Source organism: Nomascus leucogenys, chromosome 20 (genome assembly GCF_006542625.1).
Source record: "Nomascus leucogenys isolate Asia chromosome 20, Asia_NLE_v1, whole genome shotgun sequence".
NCBI classification, from domain to species: Eukaryota; Metazoa; Chordata; class Mammalia; order Primates; family Hylobatidae; genus Nomascus; species Nomascus leucogenys.
The window spans coordinates 25,031,196-25,056,312 of record NC_044400.1 but is presented as its reverse complement, the minus strand read 5'-3'; the positions used below and the strand labels follow the sequence as shown (position 1 = coordinate 25,056,312).

The following is a 25,117-nucleotide window of genomic DNA, read 5'->3' as shown; positions in this document are numbered from 1 at the left end:
CTGAGATCACACCACTGCACTCCAGCACAGCACTCCAGCCTGGGCAACAGAGTGAGACTCTATCTCAAAAAAAAAAAAAAAAAAAAAAAAGAAAAGAAAAAGAAGTTATTAGCCTGACTTTATAAAGAGCCCTTGTAATGACTATGAAAAAGAAAAATTCTATTGATAGAAGAAATAACTCACATATTAAAAATAGCTCCACCTTATTAGGAGAGAATGAGTACTTATTAGAAATGAGTACATAGATACTGTTTTATGTAGTAGAGTCTAATGTTAAGACTCTAGTCTGGGGCCAGGTACGGTGGCTCATGCTTGTAATCCTAGCAGTTTGGGACGCCAGGCTAGTGGATTGCCTGAGGCCAGGAGCTCTAGATTAGACTGCACAACATAGTGAGACCTCATCTCTATAAAAATAACAGAGTCCAGAGCCAGAGTGCTTGGGTCCAAAACCTGATTCTGTCTCTTACTGTCTGGGTGACCTTGGACAGCAGCAATTGTTATAAGGTTAGCAGACCTGAAAAAAGTGGCATTGTCCAAGGGAGTTCAAGATGTAGGAAAATGGATACTCTTACACCACTGTTGGGAATGAATATGACCTTGAATTTTCTGTGGGTCGGTTTGACCAGTAAGACTTTCTCAAGTTTGAATTTCAATGATACTTGTTTCTAAGCCAACAGGGACAAGCTGTGAGGTTATGCTAGGTCTTCAGAGGGGTGGTGGGGTTAGCCCTGACCTTCCCTGTATGTGAAGCACTGATGTAGAGCTTGATTTATTGAATAGAAATAGAACATACTGTGTGATACCATTATTGTTTGGGTTTTTTTGTTTTTGTTTTTGTTTTGAGACCAGAGTCTCGCTCTGTTGCCCAGGCTGGAGTGCAATGGCACAATCTCGGCTCACTGCAGACTCCATCTCCTGGGTTCAAGCAATTCTCCTGCCTCAGCCTCCTGAGTAGCTGGGATTATGGGTGTGCACCACCATGCCCAGCTAATTTTTGTATTTTTTAGTAGAGACAGGGTTTTGCCATATTGGCCAGGCTGGGCTCGAACTCCTGACCTCAGGTGATCCACCTGCCTTGGCCTCCCAAAGTGCTGGGATTACAGGCATGAGCCATTGTGCCCGACCCCATTATTGTTTTAAAATGTTTAAAGTATACATGTAAGATTATTGTTTATGCGTATGTGGAGAAAAGATCATATGCCAAAATTATAGGAATGGTTTCTTGAGGTGGTGGCATTACCAGTAATTGATATTCTCCTTTCTTTTCTGTATTATCTAATTGTTTTTATGGTGATTTAAAAATTTTTGTACAGTTTACATGTATTCCTTGTAATTAAAGGACGATTTTTTTTTTTTTAAGTATAAACCCATGACGTTGGGGAAAATTGGTTAGAATGAAGGCTGTGCACTTTGCTTGCTTTCTGGCCTTCTGTAAGCCACTTATCCTCTCTGAAACTCTATTTTGTTTTCTGTAAAAATAGAATAATGAAACCTATTCTAGAAGGTTGTCGTAAAGGTTGTGTAAAACAATGAAGTGAAACCTATTCTAGAAGGTTGTCCTAAAGGTTGTGTAAAACAATGAAGGCATCTGGAGTGATACGTGTAAAAGGTCCTCAGGAACAACTGCTTTGTTTGGAAACCGTCCTGGAGAAGGCAATTGGCAAATGTTTTGACTTCACTAAAATATTGAGTTGTTGGTCTTGTTGTGATTAATTTCAAACTGACTTATGTAATGAACCATCTGTAAAGGTGAGAAGCAAATCCTTCTTTTTGTCCTCTTACTTTAAGGCTATATCAGAGTCAGATTATTTTCCCAGATTCTCCACTCATTTCAGAGTGGTATGAGGACTCCAAACTGCCCTCCGAACTCCAGCAAGCCAGCAGCCCTGGGCTGGGGGTGATTTGGGTCCCTGCAGGGAGCGATTTTCTCTTTGTTATCTAGAGTGGTGTTGCTATGCTCCTGGGGACAAGCTGAGGTTATACCTGGGGAAGGAGATGAGGGTATCTGGAGAGCAACAAAAAATTCTAAGTGAGAAATGAGTTGTGAAAATGATACTTGAAACATGTGATTTTTTTTTTTTTTTAAGACAGAGTCTCGCTCTGTCGCCCAGGCTAGAGTGCAGTGGCGTGATCTCGGCTCACTGCAACCTCCGCCTCCCAGGTTCAAGTGATTCTCCTGCCTCAGTCTCTGAATAGCTGGGATTACAGATATGCACCACCATGCCTGTCTAATTTTTGTATTTTTAGTAGAGACGGGGTTTCGCCATGTCGGCCAGGCTGGTCTTCAACTCCTGACTTCAAGTGATCCACCCGCCTCGGCCTCCCAAAGTGCTGGGATTACAGGCATGAGTCACTGTGCCTGGCCTGATATATGTGATTTTTTTTAGGGAATTTTCCCTCCCTCAGTGCTGTGTCTGGTTAGATTTTTAAGAGGTTTAAGAGAAAAATTCAAAGTTGTCTCTGTCTCCCTTTTCACCACTTGATCTCGCTGTAGATCTGTCACTCTGCTATCACAGCCAGTTGCCATGGGAATAATGCCAGGGTAACAAATTTATCGTTAGGACTTTGCTGCAGTAGTCATGAAAGGAAAAGAAAGGCTGCAAGTGGGGAAATTAGGGGGAAAAAACATGTTTGAAGATTTCTTTTCTCAGGGAGAAATTCTCTAGTTCATCCTTTGGCTTTTTATCTGCACTGCAGATCCCCGTGGAACATTCTACACCTGACGTCAGTGGAAGTTTTTGCTTGTGGACTCAGTACGAAAATACGTACTTAAAAAAGATTTGCTCAGTAGAAGCAAGAAGAGACTTTTACCTAGAAATGTTACTTATAATTTTTTGTCAGCAATTGTAGTTTTATGGACTAATTCCCCTAAGTAATACATTTACATGTAAGCTTTTTTTTTTTTTAAGTGTTATTTTCTCTCTTTCATTTTGCTACATTCTGCTACTGTTGTCTTTCGAATCTGGTCTGGTTTAAGGGAGAAATTGTGGCTGGGTAACTCTTCCAAAGCCAGTTGTGTTTCATTGGAAACATTTTAAAACAAGATACAATGGCCAAACTGTAAGTGTTTATCTGAGGGAAGCATGCTCGGCAAGCCAGGTCCTGTAATAATTCCAAAACTCCCTCGTGGTTTGTTTTCATTTTGCGTGTCACTTCTGTCATCTGCCCCCAACCAGAACCCTGTCGTTCACGCCTCGCCCCTTTGGGTGATCTTGTCTGTACAGCTAATATTGTGGGATTCTGTGGCTCCCCCTTCTCTTTCGGGATCATGTTTGATTTGTGTTTCCTTAAGGTGTGGGTCCCCTTCCCTTTCTTTTTCTGGGTAGCAGTATTTTAGGTCATGCCTGTTTTCTTCCTTCGACAGTATGTTATGGTGGCCGTTCTTCACTCTTACATAGAAACAGTGATAGTCTGGTTACTCAGTAATGTGGGTGTCGGACCCAGGAAACGGGGGGATTCCAGAAGCAGGACTCAGAGTGAACCTCTGTAGTGTTTCCCTTTTTACCTCCCCACACTATGGTGGAAATTACAGGCGTGTACCCAGTCTATCAAAGACCGAGGTTTTGTTGTTGTTGTTGTTGTTTTTTGGCTAGTTGTTTTCTTCAAACTGTAGTTTGAAATCTTCTCTGCCAGCAGATCCAAAACAAATATTTGAAGCAAGTCATGAAATAAAAGGCACAGCACTTGGGACCTTTGTTGGTGGTGAAAACTTAGAAATATAACTCAAATGCGAGCACAGCTTTGAATGATTTGTAGATTAGGATTTTGTGACATTTGGGAGGATAGGCTATACTCCTAGAGTGGGAGAGAGGGTGAAACTTCGTCCTTTTGGTCTCAGATTGCCACAGAAGCCACACCTCGCCCTTCCTGTATTTTTTTTTTGTCAACAGTGTGCAGTTATTGTCACATGGCAGCTTCGAAGATTGTGGATTTTCTGTACCACAAAATCAGTGCGCGTGTCTCAGGCTCCTTCTTCCAGACAACAGGGGCTGCGCCTCATACTACGTTGGTGCTGACTAGCATGAGGCTAGAGACTCAGAACATATGGATAAATCCTTGTTGATAGATGAATTTATTGAGATAAATTAGTTTAAGAGTTTAAATATATTGCATTTAATTTTTCTTGGGATTTTATACTTAAAATCGATTGTTCTTATATTCTTTCATTTAAAGTCATTATCATTATGTTCCTGTTAAAGTTGTGTGTGTGTGTGTGTGTGTCTTTTCTGTCTGCCTGTCTGGAAGCATTATAAAATGATTAATTTTATATCCAAAGTTTGAAAGCCCTGGCTTGTGTTTATTTCATTAAACTCGAACATCAGTATTAAAAGGATCCTACAAATGTATTTGGAGGGTTCTTGGGTTTCATTTGATAGTAAGACAAAGGGATGAAGTGGCAGTGTATTTATTGGATTTTAGATTGCACATTCATTTCAGATTCCCATGCCAAGGCACTCTGCACCTGACTGCCCTGCCGCCTGCAGCACATTTAATTTAAAATCAGGTGCCCTGGGGGACCAGCACAAGGTAGACTTCTTGAGGGTTTATCCCCAGCCAGTTTTAAAGGAGCCATTTTAAATAGTATTTGGGAAGCAGGAATTTAAGGGGTAATGGTGGAAAGTGATTATGTAGAAACCTTAAAAATCATTTATAATTGGTTTTCACATAAATTGGCAAATAAATTTGCAGCGTAAGTCCCTGAAATCATTCTCTGAAACATTTTCCACAGTGTCTTACAGATGTAAGAAAACATTATATTCTACTTCTGCTTAAGGACCACATTACTAAAATTTAAAACCCATTTAATGTTTTACTTTTGAATGTTTGGAGTAAATTTTAATTTATGTGTTTTCCAATTTGTTAAGGGTGAAAAAAATTTTAAATCAGCCTGAAGTATTATAGTTTAACCCATTTGTTTACCTAGATTTCCTGAAAAAAAGTGCAGTCATCTGAAAATAAAATCTTTACACTGCAGACTCTCATTTTGAGTCCACATTATGAGAGCTAGCATAAATGCCTTATGTAAATAATGGATTGATGTTTAAGTTAACTGGACCCAAGAGAACCTGTGTGTCAAAACAGAACTGCTTAGTCCTTGCTTTCCAGCAGCTTCTCTGAACCTACTATTGCTGAAGAGCCACACAACATATTAGTTTCTCAAAAGGGGTTCAGATAAATGTCAACGGCAGTAAGTGAAAATTGTAATTACAGTTAGCGTGGATTGAGCGAAGTGCTGTGTGGGCAAAGCGCTGTGTAAAGTTCTGTATGTAAATAGCACATCACAGCTCTGTGATTATTAAGAACAGGGTGTCTTTTGCTCATCCTCCATTAGAAGGTTGATTAGAATCACTTGCAAATTATATACGTCTACCTCTGGGCATGCTTTCCTTCAAGAAAGGAAACCTCAGGAGCTTTTTCTGTAAAGGATAGATTTCCAGATATCTTTGAATATTGAAGTTTTTGAAGCTCTCTTTCTTGATTTTCCTTTTCCCACTGATTCCAAGTGTGGAGGAGTCTTTTACCCATTCTTTTAGATGCCACTTTCTTGTAAAATTTAACTGTACCTTAACTTACTGTTTGCACAGGGTGCATCTTTTTACAGCCCCTCCTTATTGATCTCCAGTTTCTCTGTGCTGTATCCCCCACAGGCTCCTTGTCATGCGAGGTTGCAATCTGATTTTCATCTACTCAGATTAAATTTAATCTTGAAGATATAGTAGAGGACTGGAATGAGGATCTGTGACTATGGGTGGCTTTATTTTCTTCTTTTGACACTTGTTTATTTTCTGTAATGAGCATGGGTAGCTTATGATTAACAAACATTAAATTTGATATTTTTGAAAACAGCAAAAACATTTTTAATGAAATGGCATGCTAATCTCATTAATTTCATTATTTTGTGATAAAGTCTAATGATGAGATGAGAGTTGTAAACTAAGAGACCAGCGATAATCCTTGGCACCCTTTCTTATTATCCTGTTTATTTGACTTGGAGAGTTTTTCTTGTCTGTTTTTAAAGAGTATGTTAATTGAGTGCTCAGTATGCATTACGAATAATCTTGTCGGTTTTCTTGTGGAGATTCTGAAGGCCCTTTTGCTCTTTCTGTAAAAGCCAAGCAGACTGTATTAACTTCTGGTTTAATTTGAAAAATGAATGTGGAACTTGTTGGCACAACGCCTTAAAGAATTGCATGTTTAATAATTGGAAGGCTTTCCATCAGATTTGTCTCTAGCCTGAATTAATAATGTTGCTGACTTATTGTTTTAGAAGATGCAGTCCTTGACCTGCTAGGTTGAAAGAATTGTGACTGCTCTGAACCTTCATGGGTCCTTTAGCTGTGCCATCTCCCCTGTGAATAATTAGAGGTATTTGAAGGTATCGAGGTAGAAGCCAATTTGTGTCTTTCACTTTGCATATTGTTGAAGCCGCATGAATTAATCATAAGCAGGGCAAAAAATTAACTTCTTCAGACACATATTTTGATGGGTCATGAGGGAGAATGTAAAGTGATCTGTAAAATATTCTACTGATCCTCTAAGTATTAAATTATTATACCTACAGGCTAATTTCAGGGGGGAAAAAGAGTTTTCCCTCCCCTTCCTTCAGTACCTGAGTAGCATATTTGAGAAAAAAATCAAGGTTTTTTATTTCCTAGCACTGTAAAAAAGACTATAAACGAGCAATTTTATGATTTCCTGAAAACCAGATTCTTGTATTAACTCTTGATTTTAATTTTTTGTTTTTTGTTCTTTTTTACTTTTCAATCATTTGAGTTTTCGATTCTTAAAACTTCACCTGAAACTTCTTGTTGATTTGGTAAAATGTATTGTGTGACTCAACAAAAACTCATCTTTTTCACTTTAGGCATCTGAAGCTATTCTGAAATACGGAATCAAAGTCATATGGATTTCCATACTTGTTTAAAATTTAGATTTACATTAAAATCTTTTTTTCCATTTTCTGCTTTTTTTTCAGCCAGTGAAACTGAAATTGCATTCTTCTGTGAAGAAGATTATAAGAACTACAAAGCTAATCCCATTTCATCCTGGTGAAAACATCTGGCTTCCTTTTTGCATACCTGTATTAAGCTCTTTATTCCACTGCTGAGTTTTTGAAATTGACAAACAAATCTTAAAAAATTAATCCCAGGCCATACTCTTTGAGCTAAAATATGGTGATTTCTTTCTCTTCAGGTCTTTTTTTCCTTCTCTCTTTCTTTTTCTTTGTTGTTGTAAAATAATATATTATGAGAAAAACATTTGATCTTTTTAAAGGGAAATAAATTGTTATTAAAAATTATCGTGGAATATTGATTTTTAAATTATAATTTGTTTTCTAAAATTAAGAATTATTTTGGTGACTTGCATGTTGAGTTCCTTAAAAAGATTGTAAGACTAAGATCATACTGTTTATATTTTTTTCTGTAGTTTCTAATTATAGCAACTGTTCCTGTCTGTGGCTACCAGAAATTCTGAATTTCTTGACCCTCATGGCTATCTTTTAGCTCAGGGTGTGTGATACATACCACCATATGTGCAATTCAATTGTGTATATTTTAGGGAGGTTTTATGATGTAGGACGGTTACTTTTTTTTTTTTTTTAAGTATCGCAGCCTATACAAATAATGTTGCTGATTTTTTTTTCTTTTCTTTCTTGAGCTGTGTTTTCCATCTTCAGGAACAAACTGTCATAGAATCAAACTCATTTATTTGGAGAGAGGAAGCAGCAGGATGCTTGCACTTCTGGAAGAAAATTGTTCATTGAGAACAAGTCTATGTCCTGGAAGATACATTCCTTCTAAATAATATAATACTTGTGGTTCCTGATCATGGCTGACCACCAGCACCTGAGGAGTCATTTTTTCAGAGGCCTTTCAGTCAGCCTGCGTTTAATCAGAACTCCTGGAGAGCTTAGCTAGCTCTGTCATTGCTCCCTGAGTGCTGGAGGGCTTAGCCGTCCTTGCCATTGCTCCCTGAGTCCTGGAGGGCTTAGCTGGCCCTGCCATTGCTCCCTGAGTGCTGGAGGGCTTAGCTGGCTCTGCCATTGCTCTTTGAGTCCTAGAGAACTTAGCCAGCTCTGCCATTGCTCCCTGAGTCCTGGAGAGCTTAGCTGGCCGTGCCATTGCTCTTTGAGTCCTGGAGAGCTTAGCCGGCTGTGCCATTGCTCTTTGAGTCCTCAGAGTTGCCAGGAGGGCAAGTTGGTTTCATTATGGTTGTGTCTAACTTAAGAAAACCTATTTTTTTTTAGAAATCAACTTTGAAAGTCTGAGTAACATGATTAGAAGATGCTTTGCTTTGTTGAAAAAGTGAATAGGGTCTTCTTTAAAACAGAAATTCTATTTATTTTATTCATTGTTTCATTCAGGAGCAAAGTGTTGAATACACAGATGACGTAGCTTTTTGGGGAGTTAATAAAGAGGAAAATAAGACCCAGTTTTTGCCTCAGTGAATGGAGAAAGACATAGTATAAGCAAACGATTTTAAGAATAGCAGAAAAAGCTGCCATCAGAGCATTGTTGACAGAAATTAGTTCTGAGTTTTTTTTTTTTTTTTTTTTAAGAAGTAGCAGTTGAGCTGTGTCTTAGAAGATTGAATAGGAATTTTTGCTTAGAAGAAAAGAAGGGAAAGGCTTTCTGGAAGAGGGAATAGCATACACAAAGGCAAAGGACTGTAAAAGAGCTTGAGGTTTTAGGAGAAAGCACAAATTTTAATGTCCCTGACTTTTATAGATGGTGCAACTTAATGATGTTTTGACCTTATAGTGGTACAAAAGCAATAGGCATTCAGTAGAAACACTGAGTACCCATACAGCCATTATATTTTCCACTTTCAGTGCAGTATTCAATAAGTTACATGAAATATTTAGTACTTTACAATAAAATCAGCTTTGCGATAGATGATTTTGCCTAACTCTAGGCTAATGTAAATGTTCTGATCATATGTAAGGTAGATTAAGCTAAGCTGCAATGTTTGATAGGTTAGGTGTATTAAATGCATTTTTCACTTAGATGATATTTTCAACCAACAATGAGTTTATTGGGACTAACCCCATTGTGAGTTGAGGAGCATCTATACAGGAGTGTAAAGTACATGGAACAGAGTAGAGGAAGATAAGGCCAGAAAGGTAGGTTGAGTAGGCCTTACAAGTTATGCTAAGGAGTTAGAACTGTATCTAGTAGGTAGATGGGAGCCAGTAGCATGATTTAAACAGGTATTTGATCTCATTTGTATTTTAGAAAGTGAGCTTTGTCAGCAATGTCCAGATGGCAGAAAGACTAGAAGACATCATTGAGCAGGTGAAGTTTGGAAGGCCTGGCCCAGGGCAGGGGCAGAGGGGAAGAACAGGAGTGGGGAGGTTCTTGGTGTTACCATTTGATCATGCATTCCGTGGCAAATATGGTGTGGGAGTTAATTTACATATGTTATCTCATTTGACTTTTACCACAGTTCTTCAGTGGTAGCATGTGTATTTATAGATGAAGAAATTGGGGCCCAGAGAGGTATAGTTATTTGCTCAAGTGAATGCAGTCATGTGCAATGGGATTGGAACCAAATCTGTCTTAAAATCCTGACTTCCCCCATTCCATCCTGCAGCCTCCCAGCGGAGACCTGAGGTAGAATGACCTTAGAATGTTTGGGACCTGGTGAATGCCTGGACGGGGATAGTGTGGGGAGGGAGGAATGGAGACTTCAGTGACTCTTGCTGGAGTTGAGTGGCTGGATTGATGATGGCAGCAGTAACCCAAATAGGGAACTCAATAAGTAGAGGTTAAAACATATTCCAGTTGTTCGCTTTGCACACATTCAATTTGCATACCAGGCTTTTTTAAAATATAAAATTAAGCATATCTTTACCTGTGCATTTTTAAGTAGATAATGCAAAAATATGTATGTATAGTGCCTTTTTTGGTGTGTATTTTTCTTATAAAAGGTACATATAGGCTATTTTCACTTATAAACATAGAATAAAAATAAAAAATAAACGTATCAACAGCAACCACCAGAAACTAGAAGAGGCAAAGAAGGATTGTTCCCTAGAGCCTGCAGAGGGAGCAGAGCCCTGCTGACACCTGGATTTCAGACTTGTAGCCTCCACAACTAAGAGAAAAGACATTTCTGTTGTGTTTACAATAAATAAAAATATATTGTGACTAAAAAGGACTTTTACCAGAAATGGAAGATTGATTCAAAATTAGAAAACCTCTCAATGTAATTTTCAAAATTTATAAAGGAGAAAAAAATTATGTTTATCTCAATAGATGCCAAAAGGCATTTGATGATATTCTTGCTCATGCATATATATAAATTAGCAAGGGAAAGAAATACCGTTAACTTGATGAAGGTTGCTCATAGAAAACCTGCTTAATGGAGAAGTGTTTCAGCAAATCTATTAGATATGAGTAAGAGGCTACGGCTGGGTGCGTTGGCTCAGGCCTGTAATCTCAGCTCTTTGAGAGGCTGAGGCAGGCAGATTGCTTGAGCTCAGGAGTTTGGGACCAGCCTGGGCAACAGGACGAAACCCCGTCTCCATAAAAAAAAACAAAAAAACAAAAAAAAAAAACAAACCGGGTGTGGTAACTTGCGCCTGTAGTTCCAGTTACTTGGGAGGCAGAGGTGGGAGGATCCCTTGGGTCCAGGAGGTCAAAGCTGCAGTGAGCTGTGATCACACCACTGCACTCCAGCACAAAAAATATGAATTAGACAAGAATGAACACTATTGCCAGTACTATTCAGTATGTTTCTGCAGGTCTTATTGTAGCCAGTACAGTAGGAAAAGTAATAAGATTCTCAGATATTGGAAAGGAGTAGGCAAAACATTCATTTGTAGACAATATGATTGCAGGAGAATTAAGTTTTTTGAACTAAGAGACTTGAATGCTGAACCTAAAATGTATTGTTCACAAAAGCTATAAAAGTGTTATTAGATGAGTATAAAAGACCTAAATAGAGATAGATTACATGTTTATAGATGGAAGATACCTACCTAATCCATAAATAAATGCAATCTCAATCAAAATCCCAAAGGATTTATCATGGAACTTGACAAATTGATTTTTAAATTCATTTGGAAGAAAAATATGCAGGAATAGCCAAGATCAATTTGGAAAAACAAAAGGTAGGCTAGAAGAAAGGGTGGTTGCCTACCAGATGTCAAAATATATTCAGTGATCAAAACAAGTTGGTAATGATACAGAACTAGATAAAATGATCAATGGAGTAGAATATAGAAACTGATAAAATTTACATGGAAACAATAGCTAATAAAGGTAGTATTTGTAATTATGAGGAAAAGGAAGATTATTTAGCACATGGCCATATATTTAAAAAAAACAGTTAAGGGTCCTACTTCATACCATTCACTAAAATTTCAGATGGATTAAATAACTAAACATGAAAAACAAGATGATGAGTTTATTAGAAGAAAAAATGGATTATATTTGTGACCTTGGGGTAGAGAAGGCCTTCTTAAAACACAAAAGGTGTATGCCATAATTTCATAAGGAGAATGTATTTGTGTTAAGAATGACTAAAAGCAAGCCAGGTGTGGTGATGCATGCCTATAGTTTCAGCTACTCAGGAGGCTGAGGTGGGGGGGATTGCTTGAGCCTAGGAGTTTGACACCAGCCTGGGCAACATAGTGAGACCCTGTCTCATAAAAAAAGAATTAGTAAAAACAAAACCAAAACATGTACAGAAATTAAAAGAAGCAGAAAAAATCCATCAGGCAATTGCCATGAACATTTTGACATATTTCCATCTAGGTTATTTTTTCTATGTCTATTTTTTAGAGTTTCTGATCTTTTTCATGTGTTTTAAGTCACATTTGCTTGTTAAAACAAGCAATTCTGGTCCAGGCGTGGTAGCTCACACCTGTAATCCCAGCACTTTGGGAGGCCGAGGCCAGTGATCACTTGAGCTCATGAGTTTGAGTCCAGCCTGGGCAACATGGTGAAACCACATCTCTACAAAAATTAGCTGGGCATGGTAGTGCATGCCTGTAGCCCCAGCTACTTAGGAGGCTGAGGAGGGAGGATGGCTTGAACCCAGGAGGCAGAGGTTACAGTGACCCGAGATCACACCACTGCACTCCAGCCTGGGCTATAGAGCCAGACTTTGTCTCAAAACAACAACAAAAAAATTCTGAAGGTTAAGAAAAGTAAAACTCCTCTTCTTGCAAGGTCACTCCTTTGCATAGCTTGGTGCGCATACTTTCAGACCTATTTTTTTTTTGCACATATGTTATTTAAACATATAGGTATGCATTTTAAAGCATTGTCATTTTATGCATTTCAAAGCGTGATCACGCTCTTAAATATGGTTGAGAAGTCTGTTTTTTAAATCACCACTGTGTGTCAGACGCTGTATGTATTTTATATTATCTCATTTAATCCACACAGTAGACTGTGATAGAGCTCTGAGGAGTCCTGGTTTCCCCATCTGTGAGATGGAGTAGATAATAAAGGCCACTTTGCAGAGTTTTGTGATCAAGTGGGACATTGTCTACAAGGCACTTACGGACAGAGCCTAGCAGGAAGTGGGTGCTTTTTACATGTCTTTGGGTGCTTATTGTGAGAGTGAGTGCAGCAGCAGCAACTTCATTTTGGAGCAAGGAACCCTCACCCTCAGAGATTAAGCCACTTGTCCAAGGCCTAAGATCTGATAAGTCAAAGAGCAGGTCTCTTCTGGCTTCAAATCCTACTTTCTGCCACTCTTTGAAAACAAAGGGAGTTGGGCACTTGGAGAAACATGGTAGAAAGGTGGTCAACTACAGCCAAGAGACAGTTCCCCATCTGCGTTGTTGGCGCCCCTTTACATGCATTTTTCTATTCTCAGTTGAAGAGAACTTGCCTTTGCCAAAGGAACACATGGGCCCTGGTCCCACGAGTTGGGCCAAGTTTCATGTGACTTCGAGGAACTTCTTTGCCATAGCAAATGGGTTTTCTTTTCCTTCTTTTTCTGCCTGCCCCAGACACAGGCAGGAGAGATGGTGATGTTCCTGCCTATTTGGACACACAGAGAACTGGCCTGGCCTGAACCCCTTTGGAAACCTGCTGCTGATTGCTGGGGACAAGAGGGAAGAGCGGGGGCTTCCCCATTTCTGCTAATGCATGTCGGGGCATTGTGGGCCTGAATGTCCAAGGATCTGTACTTGGACACCTCTGCCCACTAGAGAAGTTGTCCAGCAATCTTGTCATCTTTTTCTCACTGTACGTGTACACATGTGTACATGTATGCATGCATGTGTGTTGGGAGAAGGGCTCTGATTATTGGTTCTGGCCAGTTTCACATTTTACTTTCAGAAACTCTCATGATTGCTCAGAGTAGCAAAGCTAATTGAAGTGGAATATTGACTTAATTGGTCTGAGGTTAATATTTTGAACTCCACCATCAAGACAGTGGGCCTTTCTGTCTGCAGGCCTGGAAAGAACCACATAGAGCCACAGCATGCATCTCATGGCCACTCTGTACCTTTCACTCTGCACTTCTAGTATTTATAGGAGTGGAAGAGGAAGGCATGGCATTTGTCATTTCTTTCCATCAAAGGAGATACATTTATTCAATGAATCAGACCTGAGACCACTTTCCCCATCCCCAAATGCGCATTTTGGGCTAGAATATGAGCATACGAGTTTCGATAATGGCCTTTGGAGGCTCATTTGTTGATCATTAGTCAGCGAGAGGGTCATATAGTTGTCATGACTTAAACATACAGGGTGTGTGTTGTGCTGCTTGACGATGTGGTTTGTTAGGGAGCAGTGACCCTCCTCCATTCCGTGCTGCTGCCACTTGGGATGAGTGTTCGGTGAATAATGTCATTCATAGGCCGTGAGATTTTAAGATGGAGAAAATCCATTTCAGGTCCCGGATGAAGTCACGTGACTCTTTCAAAATAGGTAAGGGCAGACCGTTTTGGGAATACTGCCTTAGAGACTCAAGCTTTTGGTTTTAACTTCATTTCTATTACGTCCAATACATAGGAAAAAAACTGTCGTCCATAATGGCATTCTTGTGATCTATCAAATCTGGTCAATCAAAGCAGTCACCAGAGCACTCTTAAGGCTGTGACTCCTTCACAGGACTAAGGCAAGTGGCAGGGATGGAGGGTGGCGAGGGCCTCTTCCCCTCCATCTGTGACTTGATGGGGAATGAGAGCAGTAAGATCGGGAGCTGTCATCTGCAATTCACTCAGTGTTAATTCTGTTTAGCAAAGCACAACAACCTCATTTAATTTCCTATCAGTGCCCCTTCCTCCTCCCTCTATCCTGTGACCTTGAGCCTTATGCCATCGGACTATACATTACTGCCGTCCCCTAAGCTTGTTGCCGACACCTGCAGGCCCTGGGCCACTCTCCCTTATTACCTGATGATTTTAGCTCCTGGCTGACTGCTGCTGTCTCTCATAATTCAGGATAGACATAGACAAACCTTCCTGTACCCTGGGGACTCTTAGGTCATTGAAGAACTCACTGCAACTTTCTTGTCGTCTGTCTCAGCCACCTCCTCCTGGAGGCACACCTTTGCCATAGTCATTAATAACTGCACCCTAGTCCACAATACCATCTCAATATCCACCTCCCGTTCTCTGACTGCTGTCTCCTGACTTTCCATTTCTCTGCCTCTGGTGCCGCCTCCAAGGCTCTTGAACCCCCACCTTCATTGATCCTGCTGTCTTCTCACTATCCCACCCCCTGACTTGAGATCCTCTACGCCTTCTCATCAATCTCTGCCTAGACCCTTGCTGCCCTGACCCCTCTGGCCCCAGGCCTAACCCTGCCGCGCTCCACCTTCTCCACCTGCACCTGAACAGCTGCAATGCACGTGGTGGGGTGGAGGGTGAGTGCTGACTGGCCACACTGTCGGTCATGGCCGCTAAGCTGCAGTCAGGTCCTCACGCTGCCCCGCAGTTCCGCTCGCTCTCCAGGTTGCTTTAGACCCTCAACCCTGAGACCCCTCCTCTCCCAGCTGCTGTCCTTACTTTGGGCCATCCTAGACAGCATGCTCTTGCTCCTGGCCACGTCCCCCACCTGCCTTCCTGTGTGGGTGGGCGAGCGAGTAGTGCTATCTGTCCTCCCTCGTGCCCGGGCTCCCCACCTCTGGAACACCTACGAGCACACTTCAGCATTGTCCTCCCTCTTCCACACCATCAAGTTCTGCACCCCACCAGCATAGGGACAGCTCTCCCATCCGAACCCTACCACAAGAGCCACCCCATTTCCCTTCACAGCCAAATTCCTGAACTGAGTTCTCCATACCCTCTTTCCTCCATGAGGGCTTCCGTACAGCACTCTGCTGAGACAGCTTTTGCCAAGGTCACCAAAGGTTCCTGTTGCCACAGGAATAGGATTCTCTGTCTTGGAATTGCTTCACCTCTCAGCAGCATTGGACACGTGGAATGAACCGACACCCTTCTTGCCAACACTTGCTTCGCTTGGCTTCACTGGTCACTCCTCTCCGTCTCGTTTGCTGGTTCTTCCTCATCCCTTAACCTTTGCAATGTAGAAGGCCCCAGGGCTCGGTCCTCTGACTTCTCTAATTATATCTTCTCCCTAGATGACCTCATGCATGCTCCCAGCTTTAAATAACAACTAAATGCTGCAGACTCCGGATCTCAGTCCACAGCCCAGCTGCCCGCTGGAGTCCCTGCTGGGTGCTCCCCATCCCTGGTGAGGTGGCTGATAGGTATCCTCTGATAGATGCCTCAGATGAAAACACATTCCAGCTGAGCCTCTGAGCTTTCTCTCTGAGGCTGGACCATGCTCAGTCTTCTCCACTGAAGGACATGACCTCCAGTCCTCCATTTGTTCAGGCCAGAAACCTTGGATATATATCTCTTTTTTCTTTTACCCCCACACCCAGGCCATCAGCCAGTTATGTCTGCTCCATGGGCGTTCAGAGTATATCCAGGGCCCAGGCCCGTCTCACCTTTTTCACTACTACCACTGGGTCCGAGGCACCACCATTCTTACCTGGACTATTGCAGTCACCTTCCTTCCAACTGGGCTTCTTGCTGTCACTCCTGCCCCACTACAATTCTTCCTGTTCTCATTCCTGCCCCACTGCAATTCTCCACCCAGCCATCACAGCGATTCTTCTAGAACGTGAGTCAGATCCTGTCATGCCTCAGTTCAAAACCCTTACTCAGAGAAAGAGCCTTGGCCTTGGTCCTCTTCCCGGTGCACACCAAACATATGCACGCCCCAGGGCCAGCTGGTAAACATACATATGCCCCAGGGCCTTTGCACTTGCTCTTCCCTCTGCAGTGACTTTTCTACATTTTTTGCATGGTTTCTCTCCCTTTCTGTCAGATGTCTGCTCAAATGCCATCAAAGAGGCCTTCTCTGCTTATCCTATATAAAATAGCAAATGCTGGCCCTTGAAAAACTCATTTGTCTATCTCTGTTTTACTTTTTTAAAAATCCTTTTCTGTTCCATCTTCTGCTATTCGAATGTCTCCAATGTATAGAACAGTAGCTGGCACTTCATAGGCCAGCAGGGATGTTTCTGGGATGAGTGAATGACTTTAAAATTATATTTGTTTTTTGTTTGTTTGCTTGTTTTGTTTTGTTTTGAGACGGAGTCTCGTCGTGTCGCCCAGGCTGGAGTTCAGTGGCGCAATCTCGTTTCACTGTAACCTCTGCCTCCCGGGTTCAAGCGATTCTCCTGCCTCAGCCTCCTGAGTAGCTGGGACTACAGGCGCGTGCCACCACAACCGGCTAATTTTTGTATTTTTAGTAGAGGCAGAGTTTCACTATGTTGGCCAGGCTGGTCTCAAACTCCTGACTTCAGGTGATCCGCCTGCCTTAGCCTCCCAAAGTGCTGGGATGACAGGCATGAGCCACCGCACCTGGCCTAAGATTGTATTTGAATGTTAAAGTGAAACTTTACAGATTGTTGAAGCTCATCTCATAGCAATGTATTAACAGATCTGTGTAGATTGAATACACTCTCTAGGAGTTTCTTTAATTGAAATTAGTCATCCAGATGTGTAAAGTGGTGTAGACTGAGCTCTGGAATAATTGGTCAGCAGTCCTGCGTGCATATGTGCTTCAAATGGAGTTGAGGAAATGAGATGAAAACCTGTGTTGAAAGTTAGTTTGTTTTTGTGGGTCTGACTCGGGTCACTGCTGCACTTGCATTTTCATGCGGCTGACAGTTCTTTTCTGCCACTCGGCTCCATGTATGCCCGGAGGCGGTACTGAGTCTCCTGTGAGGGCTTTTTTACCAGCTGCAAAAAAAAAAAAAAAACTCAAACGCTGTGGTAGTTAGTCACAATAGGCAAGATAAGTGTCCTAGATTGTCATTTGTTTCTGTTTGAACTGTTCCCTGGAAAACTGAGTAGAAAACTGAACAGTGGATTGTACAACTGTACAGATTAAGGCAGAGTTTTTTTCCCCACTTGCCTTAAAGCAAAGTTGCTGGTTTTAAAAGTGACCTAGAAGTGAACTTGTGGTGGTGACATTTAAAATTATACAAATTGGAAAAGGCAAATGGTGCGCTTTTGCATATATTGGAATATTTGTCTTTCTGTGTTTGCTGTAGGCAAGCATGAGCGGGAGGAGAAAGCTCAGCTTTGACACAGGCAGCCCCGGGTTGGAAGAACACAGGCATTGTTGCTAGCTTGGAGGTGTGACCTTGGGTGAGCTGCTCGGCCTCTCCAGGTCTCAGTTTCTGACTCTGTTAAGTGGGGATGATAACACTGACCTTCCAGAATTTCTCTCTGGCTTTGTTAAGGTGACCTAGCTTGGTGCTGCCTAAACATATTGTTTTGGGGAATAATTTATGTTACACTGCTATTTTACAAAGAAATACTATTAATCCCATCATGCAGAGAGAATATTTAGACACTGACGTTTGGACGTCCCCCATGAGCGCTAGGCAGTGGAGCCAGGCCTCTTCCTACAAGGCAGGGGTGTCTGGCTGCTGCCCGTTCTCCCCCTCCACCTGTCAGCTCCAACCACACCACCCAGCAGTGTTCTTGGACCCAGGGAAGGACTCATTTTTTATTTTCCAAGAACCTTCTCTTCCCATTTCATTTCCCCAGGTGCCTTGCCCTTGGATTCAGCCAGCCCTGAGCACATTACCTGTCACATGTTTCCTTGACGTATCCCCTTTCTTCTGGTTGCAATTTTCCCCAATTAGGACTAATGGGCTCATTAACAACAGCCGGCACTTTAAATGTCCTTTCTGTAAGGATAAAGCCGTCCCTTTCACTATTCTCTGGCTGTAACTTGCTTCAAGTGGGATGGGGTGGAGTGGGTTGGTAGAATGAATGGATACACAGGTTGTTCAAGGAAATATAATGTCTGGGAAGAAAAATCTTGCAAAGGCAGGTTTTGTAGTTTGAATATTCTAGATACCTGCCAGGCACCAGCCAATTAATGCCCAGCCGTTCATCTTTATATCTTGCCGAGCAGCTTCTCCTCTGGTATGACACCTTTCCCGCCATTTTAATAGAACCTCATTATGCAGAGAAGTCCAGGCTACAGGTCAGGTGGAGTGGCTCTGCACTTGTCCGCCTTTGCCCACCTTCAGCCACCAGGTGGCAGCAGAGTCTGTCTGGGCCTGGGAACTGATGAGGCCGAGCAGGTGTCAGTCATTTGTTAAGGATTGTGTTCAATAGGTTTGTCCCCCTGTAAATCAGCTTTGGTGTCTGATAGCTGAAAGTCAAAGTCATCAGCTTGTAGATGGGGTGGCATGTTGTTCTAGTGCTCAAAAGCGACCATGCAATTGCTACTGCCTAAAATTTTATTTTTATTTTTATTATTTTTTTGAGGCGGAGTCTCACTCTGTCACCCAGGCTGGAGTGCAGTGGCAGGATCTTGGCTCACTGCAACCTCCGCCTCCCAGGTTCAAGCTATTCTCCTGTCTCAGCCTCCTGAGTAGCTGGGATTACAGGCGTGCATTACCACGCCAGGCTAATTTTTGTATTTTTAGTAGAGACAGGGTTTCGCCATGTTGGCCGGGTTGGTCTCGAACTTCTTACCTCAGGTGATCCAACCCACCTTGGCCTCCCAAAGTGCTGGGATTACAGGCATGAACCACCACTCTCAGCCTAAAATTTTATTTTAAAAGTCAATGCTTAATTATTTCAAAGCCAATACCTAACTTTAGTCAGTTTTACCTCTATAGTCTTATTTTCTTCTTTTTCTTTTATTCCACTCTATTTAATGATGGGCCATTTCTAAAAAGAAGACTAATAATGTGTCAACGCTTTGGAAATGTCCCTGTATATTTGTTGAGGATTCCTTAAAGCTGAGGGTTGAAAGGTGGTGAGCCGGTTTCTATTGCTCCTTTGTTAAATGCTTCTTAGTACAACAATTGATAGGCAGCCTCCTCCATTTGGCCCAGGTGTGGTGCTTAAAAAATTCCTTCTCAAACCAATTGTAGGGAGACTTTCTTCTGCTTGGTGGAGGGGCTTGGAAGCTGTCCTTTAGCTTGTGCATATGTGAACCTGTAAGCAGTGCCCGGAGCTTTGGGGTCAAAGGGTGACTCCCATGCAGGGGCAGGGATGCAGGAATTACTTTGCAGAGGGGATGTCCCTCTTCCCTTCTGAAGACCGAATGTTCTCACACATAATTAGGCAATGCCAGTAACTCTTCGGATAGTGTACAAAATCCTATGTTTGTCTCCAGGTTATTTTAAAAATTAAGAAATCTCACTTTAAGGCAGCAGACAGAATAAAAACCAGTCTGCCCTGGTGCAGAGCTGTGCCTCTGTGGGCTGTCTTCCTGGCTTAGCTGGGTGTGGCTGACAGCAGAGAACTATTACCGGCAGAGGGCTGAGTTGGGGCTACGAGTGGGGCCTGAGACAAGGTCTGAAGTGGCAGGGTCTCTTTATAGTTCTGTGGACCCCCTTGGTGTCTAATTCCAGTCCCCAGTCTGTCAAAGCCACCCTGCACTTTTTTTTTTTCCCTTGAGACGAAGTCTCACTCTGTCGCCAGACTGGAGTGCAGTGGCACGATCTCGGCTCACTGCAACTTCCGCCTCCTGGGTTCAATCGATTCTCCTGCCTCAGCCTCCCAAGTAGCTGGGACTATAGGCGCGTACCACCATGCCCAGCTAATTTTTGTATTTTTAGTAGAGATGGGGTTTCACCGTGTTGGCCAGGATGGTCTCGATCACTTGACCTCGTGATCTGCCCATGTCAGCCTCCCAAAGTGCTAGGATTACAGGAGTGAGCCACTGCGTCCGGCCACCCTGCGCTTTAATGCAGACACCACAGCTGGTAGACGCTTCCAGACTAAGATGTCAAGGAGACTTGGTTAAGTGCAAGATGGAACACAGAAGCTAAACCACAGGAGAGTAGAATCCTAAGAAGGCTGATTTGAGGCAGAGTACAGTATGTCCACACCTGGCTGCGTGAGACCGCCTGACCTAGCACACATTCTGCAGCCTTAAGGCCCCGTGTTTGCTAGAAATGCGTTGGGACCTGCCTGCAAAGGTCCTGGTAACTGGCCTTCCTCGGGCTCCAAGTCAAAGGGACAGAGTAGTTTCTAGAGCCAGCAATTCTCTCTGTATTCTCTCTTCCTCTCTTTCCAACGTGTTGGGTTTTTCAGTGTCTTGGCCCAGGGTTGCTTGTACACTTGAAAGCGGAGCAGCTTGAAGACAGATTATTTTGGTCTTCCCTGAAAGCCTTCGAGAGTCAGGGAAATTTTGCTAGAAGGCTTGAGGTACAAGAGAGGGAGAGGAGGCTGGGGGCTGGAGTGACTCACCAAGGCTGAGGGGATGGAGCTTGTGGGTTCTACCATTGCCGCATATCTGGTTCTGGGGAGGTGACTTGTCCTCAGAGGGGAATAGCTGACCCTAAGCAGGTGAGTGCCCCCTCTCCAGTCTCTGGCCCAAGCGAGGCCTGCAGCTCCCAGGTTCTGAGGGTGAGCGTCTAGCTTCTGGTGGATGGTGCTTTCTGCGAGCGTTGGGGTTGGAGCTTTCTCTGCTCTGAAAATTCCACCCCTCTGTCCACTTCTCACCTTCAAAACTTGGATCAACTTTCTTGTCCTCGATGTCTTCTCTCTGGGTCTCTTTGTCTTCATGAGTTTATGTTTGTATTATCCCCTTACTCCCATCTTAATGGGGTTTTCAGAGGAGATGATGTAAATGAATAGATCAGCCTCTCATGTTTAACTTTGGAAATCTGCTTGCTTGCTCTCACCCTTTCTTTTTTAAAATTGAAGTAGACTGTAATCCCAGCACTTTGGAATGCCGAGGTGGGCGGATCACGAGGTCAGGAGATGAGACCATGGTGAAACCCCTTCTGTACTAAAAATACAAAAAATTAGCTGGGCGCGGTGGTGGGCACCTGTAGTCCCAGCTACTTGGGAGGCTGAGGCAGGAGAATGGTGTGAACCCAGAAGGCGGAGCTTGCAGTGAGCTGAGATGGCGCCACTGCACTCCAGCCTGGGCGACAGAGTGAGACTCCATCTCAAAAAAAAAAAAAAAAAAAATTGAAGTATAATTTACAGATGGTGAAATGCAAAGATCTTAGATATGAAGTTCTTTGGGTTTTGACAAGTGCACGACCCACATCTAAGTCAAGACGCAGAACATGCCCACTGCCCCCAAAACCTCCTTTGTGCCATCACAGTCCCCTGTCTGCCCCTCTGTCATCACCCACCACTGCCCTCTGTCATCAGCCACCACTGCTGTGATTTCTGTCACCATAGGTAAATTTGGGCCTTCATTTTTGAATATTTGAGGGTAATATGTATGGTCCAAATCACTCTCCCAACACAACTAACTAACTGAAGACCAACTCTAATATTATAAGAAATTGGAATTTAAGTAAGAACAATGCCATTTTATTTAAAACACACACAGTTGTGTCCAAATCTAACCTCTTCCTTCAGGAGTAAGGAGAGAAGATGTGTTGTCTTCTAGAATTTCCTTCATAACCAGAACTTCATGTCGGTTAAAAACTTCTTCCTTAAAAAAAACTCAAGTAATCAAGAAAGAGCCTCAGTGTCTTTGAACAAACATCATGTCTCCTTCACAGATCTTCAATGTCATATTCCCCTTTGTTGTTCTCACCAAAAACAGAGACTTCCCATCTTAGAAATATATATGTGTGATGTCTTATTAAAAAAACATGTTATTAGCCCTCCTTTCAAATAACCCTCCGAAGTTGTATACTTGAGGGCAGAGGCCCTTGTGGTGGGGTTGTGGGAGAGGGTCTTGGGCAGTGTGCATGTACGTACATGGGAACCTGTGATGGTGAGCTGGTGGGGACTGAGGTGTGATAGTTGCCTGGTTTCTGGCTGGTGGGCACTTCCATTATGTAGATGTTGCATATGTGACAAAAGCCATATTTCAAAATTTCAAGTATTTTTCCAGCAAGGTCCGACAAGCTCTGCAGGACAAGCAATCAGAAGCAAGACAGAGCCAGGCATAAAACAGCCAGCATTTATCAAGTGCTTGCCCTTCCAGGCCTCACTAAAGCACTTTGCAGATATTTACTCACTACTGCTCGCAACCCCTGTGAGGTAGGTACAAGTTATCTGCGTCTCACAGATGGGGAAGGGGCACTTGGAGGTAAAGTGACCTGCCCGAGGTTTCCCAGCTCCTAAGTGATGGAGCCTGCCAGAACCAACCATCAGGAGGGACTTCACGGTGAAGGAAGGTTCTTACGCTCACTGGGGGTATTAGGAAGAAATTCCCAGTCTGTAGCTGAAGCAAGTGATACCCTTCTTTGCCTTTCACTACTTGCTGATACCTCCTCAACAGGAGTCAGCTCAGAATTGCCAGAATGAACCTCTCATGAGAATGGCCTCCCCTTCCCTTCCCATTGCTATTGCCCTGCTTTGGGCCTCATCATTTCTCATCCTGACCGCGGAGACACTTTCCTGTCTGGTGTTCTTCCCTGCAGACTCTCATCTGCTGAGTCCATCCTTCATGCCGCTGCCAGAGTGATCTTTTAAAAATGCAAGGCTGACTGCTGTATCCCTCCCTGTTTAGAACCATCGGATGCGTCCTTGTTTCCTTCTGAAGCACATGCGCACTCTGGCATGGCATAGTGGGGCTTCCTTGGTTTGATCTCTGGCTACATCTCCAGCTTCTTCTCCAGCTGTGGAATTTGGCACCCCCTCCTGTCTCCCCCAGCTCTCCTCTATCCCCTTACCCTGTTCTCTCTGGGCACACCATGCTGCCACTTCCTCAGACTTCCCATTCTGGTCTCTGAGTATTCCACCAGACTAGTGTTTATCCTGGGAGGCACAGCCAAGGACCATCTTGTCCCTAAGGTCCTTTCCATCCCACCTTCCCAGCACTTCACAGCTAGGAGACTCGACCCTGCTCTCCTTTTCATCCTGCTGTGTCCTGGCCAGTCCTCTGGAGCACTGATCACCCTGTGGCCTTGTTTTTTGTTTTTTTTTTTTTCTTTTTGAGATGGAGTCCTGCTCTGTCGCCAGGCTGGAGTGCAGTGGCACAGTCTCGGCTCACTGCAACCTCCACCTCCCGGGTTCAAGCAATTCTCCTGTCTTAGCCTCCCAAGTAGCTGGGACTACAGCTGCCCGCTACCACACCCAGCTAATTTTTGTATTTTTAATAGAGACGGGGTTTCACCATGTTGGCCAGGATGGTCTTGATCTCTTGACCTCGTGATCCGCCCGCCTCGGCCTCCCAAAGTGCTGGGATTACAGGTGTGAGCCACTGCGCCTGACCGGCCTTGCTTTTTTATATACTGACCTTCCCCAAAAGATGTGGCTCTCCCTGAGGTTGAAGTTCAGGCTTACTGTTGCATCTCCATGGCCTGCACACATTGGGAATTAATAAATGCAGGGGTCTGTTATTTATGTATGAATGAATGGATTCACTTTCCTTGCTATACCATACACTCTTCTAAAAGTTACCAGGCTTTCTGGAACTTGTATTAAGAAATTCAGATACCAGCAATAATATCCAGGTAACCCAGCCTCTGCCCAAATTGCTTGATGAGATTACCTGTGTCTCAGCACTAGGACCACAATTTCGGTTTCTTTTCCATTTTCTCCATGCCTTGACACAGTGTTGGATATCCACTACCTGTTTAAAATGTATGTGCTGATTTGAGTTGGTCAGGTGTTGGGGGTGGGATACGGCAGACAGAGAAAATGGGGTCCCAGCTACTGAGGACCCAACACATGAAAAGGGAAACGGGACAGATCCTCTTGGGAAAAAGCCCCATTGGGGCCAATTCCGGGGCCTTTTCCTCCACAGCCCGCAGAGATGCCTCTGCACTTCCCCCAAGAAGCTCCTCCAAGTTGTGTGACCCTGATGAAGGTCTTCCTTCACCGTATGATTTGTTACAGGAAAAATAAGGAAGGAATTTGGAAGCAGTTAAGGTCACTTTGTGCCGAGACTATCGCACTATATCATGTTAAATAAAATGTCAGGTGATAGTTATTGAGTCATTCTTTTCTAATGGTTTTATGCACAGTAGATAATTTTATTATCTATACATGATTTGGATTTGAATAAATTATCAGTTTTTTAAGATTTAATAAGAATATGTAAATATATTTGTAGTCCCTATTTAAGTCAACCTACGAATGAAATGATGAGAGTAATGATATTTTGTGAGGATGGTGGGGGCTTTTTGGTAGATGACCTCCTCGGATCTCCTCCACGATCCTGGAACACAGATATTACATCCCCTTCTTACAAATGAGAAAACCGAAGCTCAGACAGGTTAATTTGCCTAAGGTCTCCCATCCCAGAATATGGGTTCAAATTTTAGAGGTTTTTCACCTTAAGCTACCTATAGATATTCAAATCTAAATTTATTCACATGAAATGATGTGTTAAATCATTTACAAAATTATCAACCATAAGATTCTGTTGACAAATACCCATGAAATATTTACTTTTAAAAATGTCCTGTCCATGCATATGTATTTCAGTTTTAAACATGAAAAATATCTTAGCTTTTAGGTTGCAAAAAAAAAAAAAAAAAAGCCCAAAACAACCCACCCACTATATGGAGAGTATACAAAATGAACACAGGCTGATGATGTACATCAGTGTTTCCATATAGTAACAGGAAACCTGGAACAGTATTTTTGGGGTGGAGGTAATTTGGTAATATATACCCAGATAAAAATTATACAAGCCCAGTGATCCACTGAGGCCTCTTGCAGGCTCTATGG

General features: G+C 42.8%; 1 protein-coding gene across 6 annotated transcripts in view; it reads left to right on the top strand.

The window, feature by feature from the left end:
- C20H2orf76 (chromosome 20 C2orf76 homolog) overlaps positions 1–7,300 on the top strand; it is a 64,968-nt gene extending 57,668 nt beyond the window's left edge. For all 6 annotated transcript variants that reach the window (XM_003281720.4, XM_030800980.1, XM_030800979.1 and 3 more), the window contains one exon: positions 6,977–7,300. In XM_003281720.4, coding sequence (XP_003281768.2) covers positions 6,977–7,053 — 77 coding nt within the window. In that variant the 3' untranslated portion in view covers positions 7,054–7,300. The remainder of the gene's footprint in view (positions 1–6,976) is intronic.
- The last annotated feature ends 17,817 nt before the right edge of the window (positions 7,301–25,117 follow it).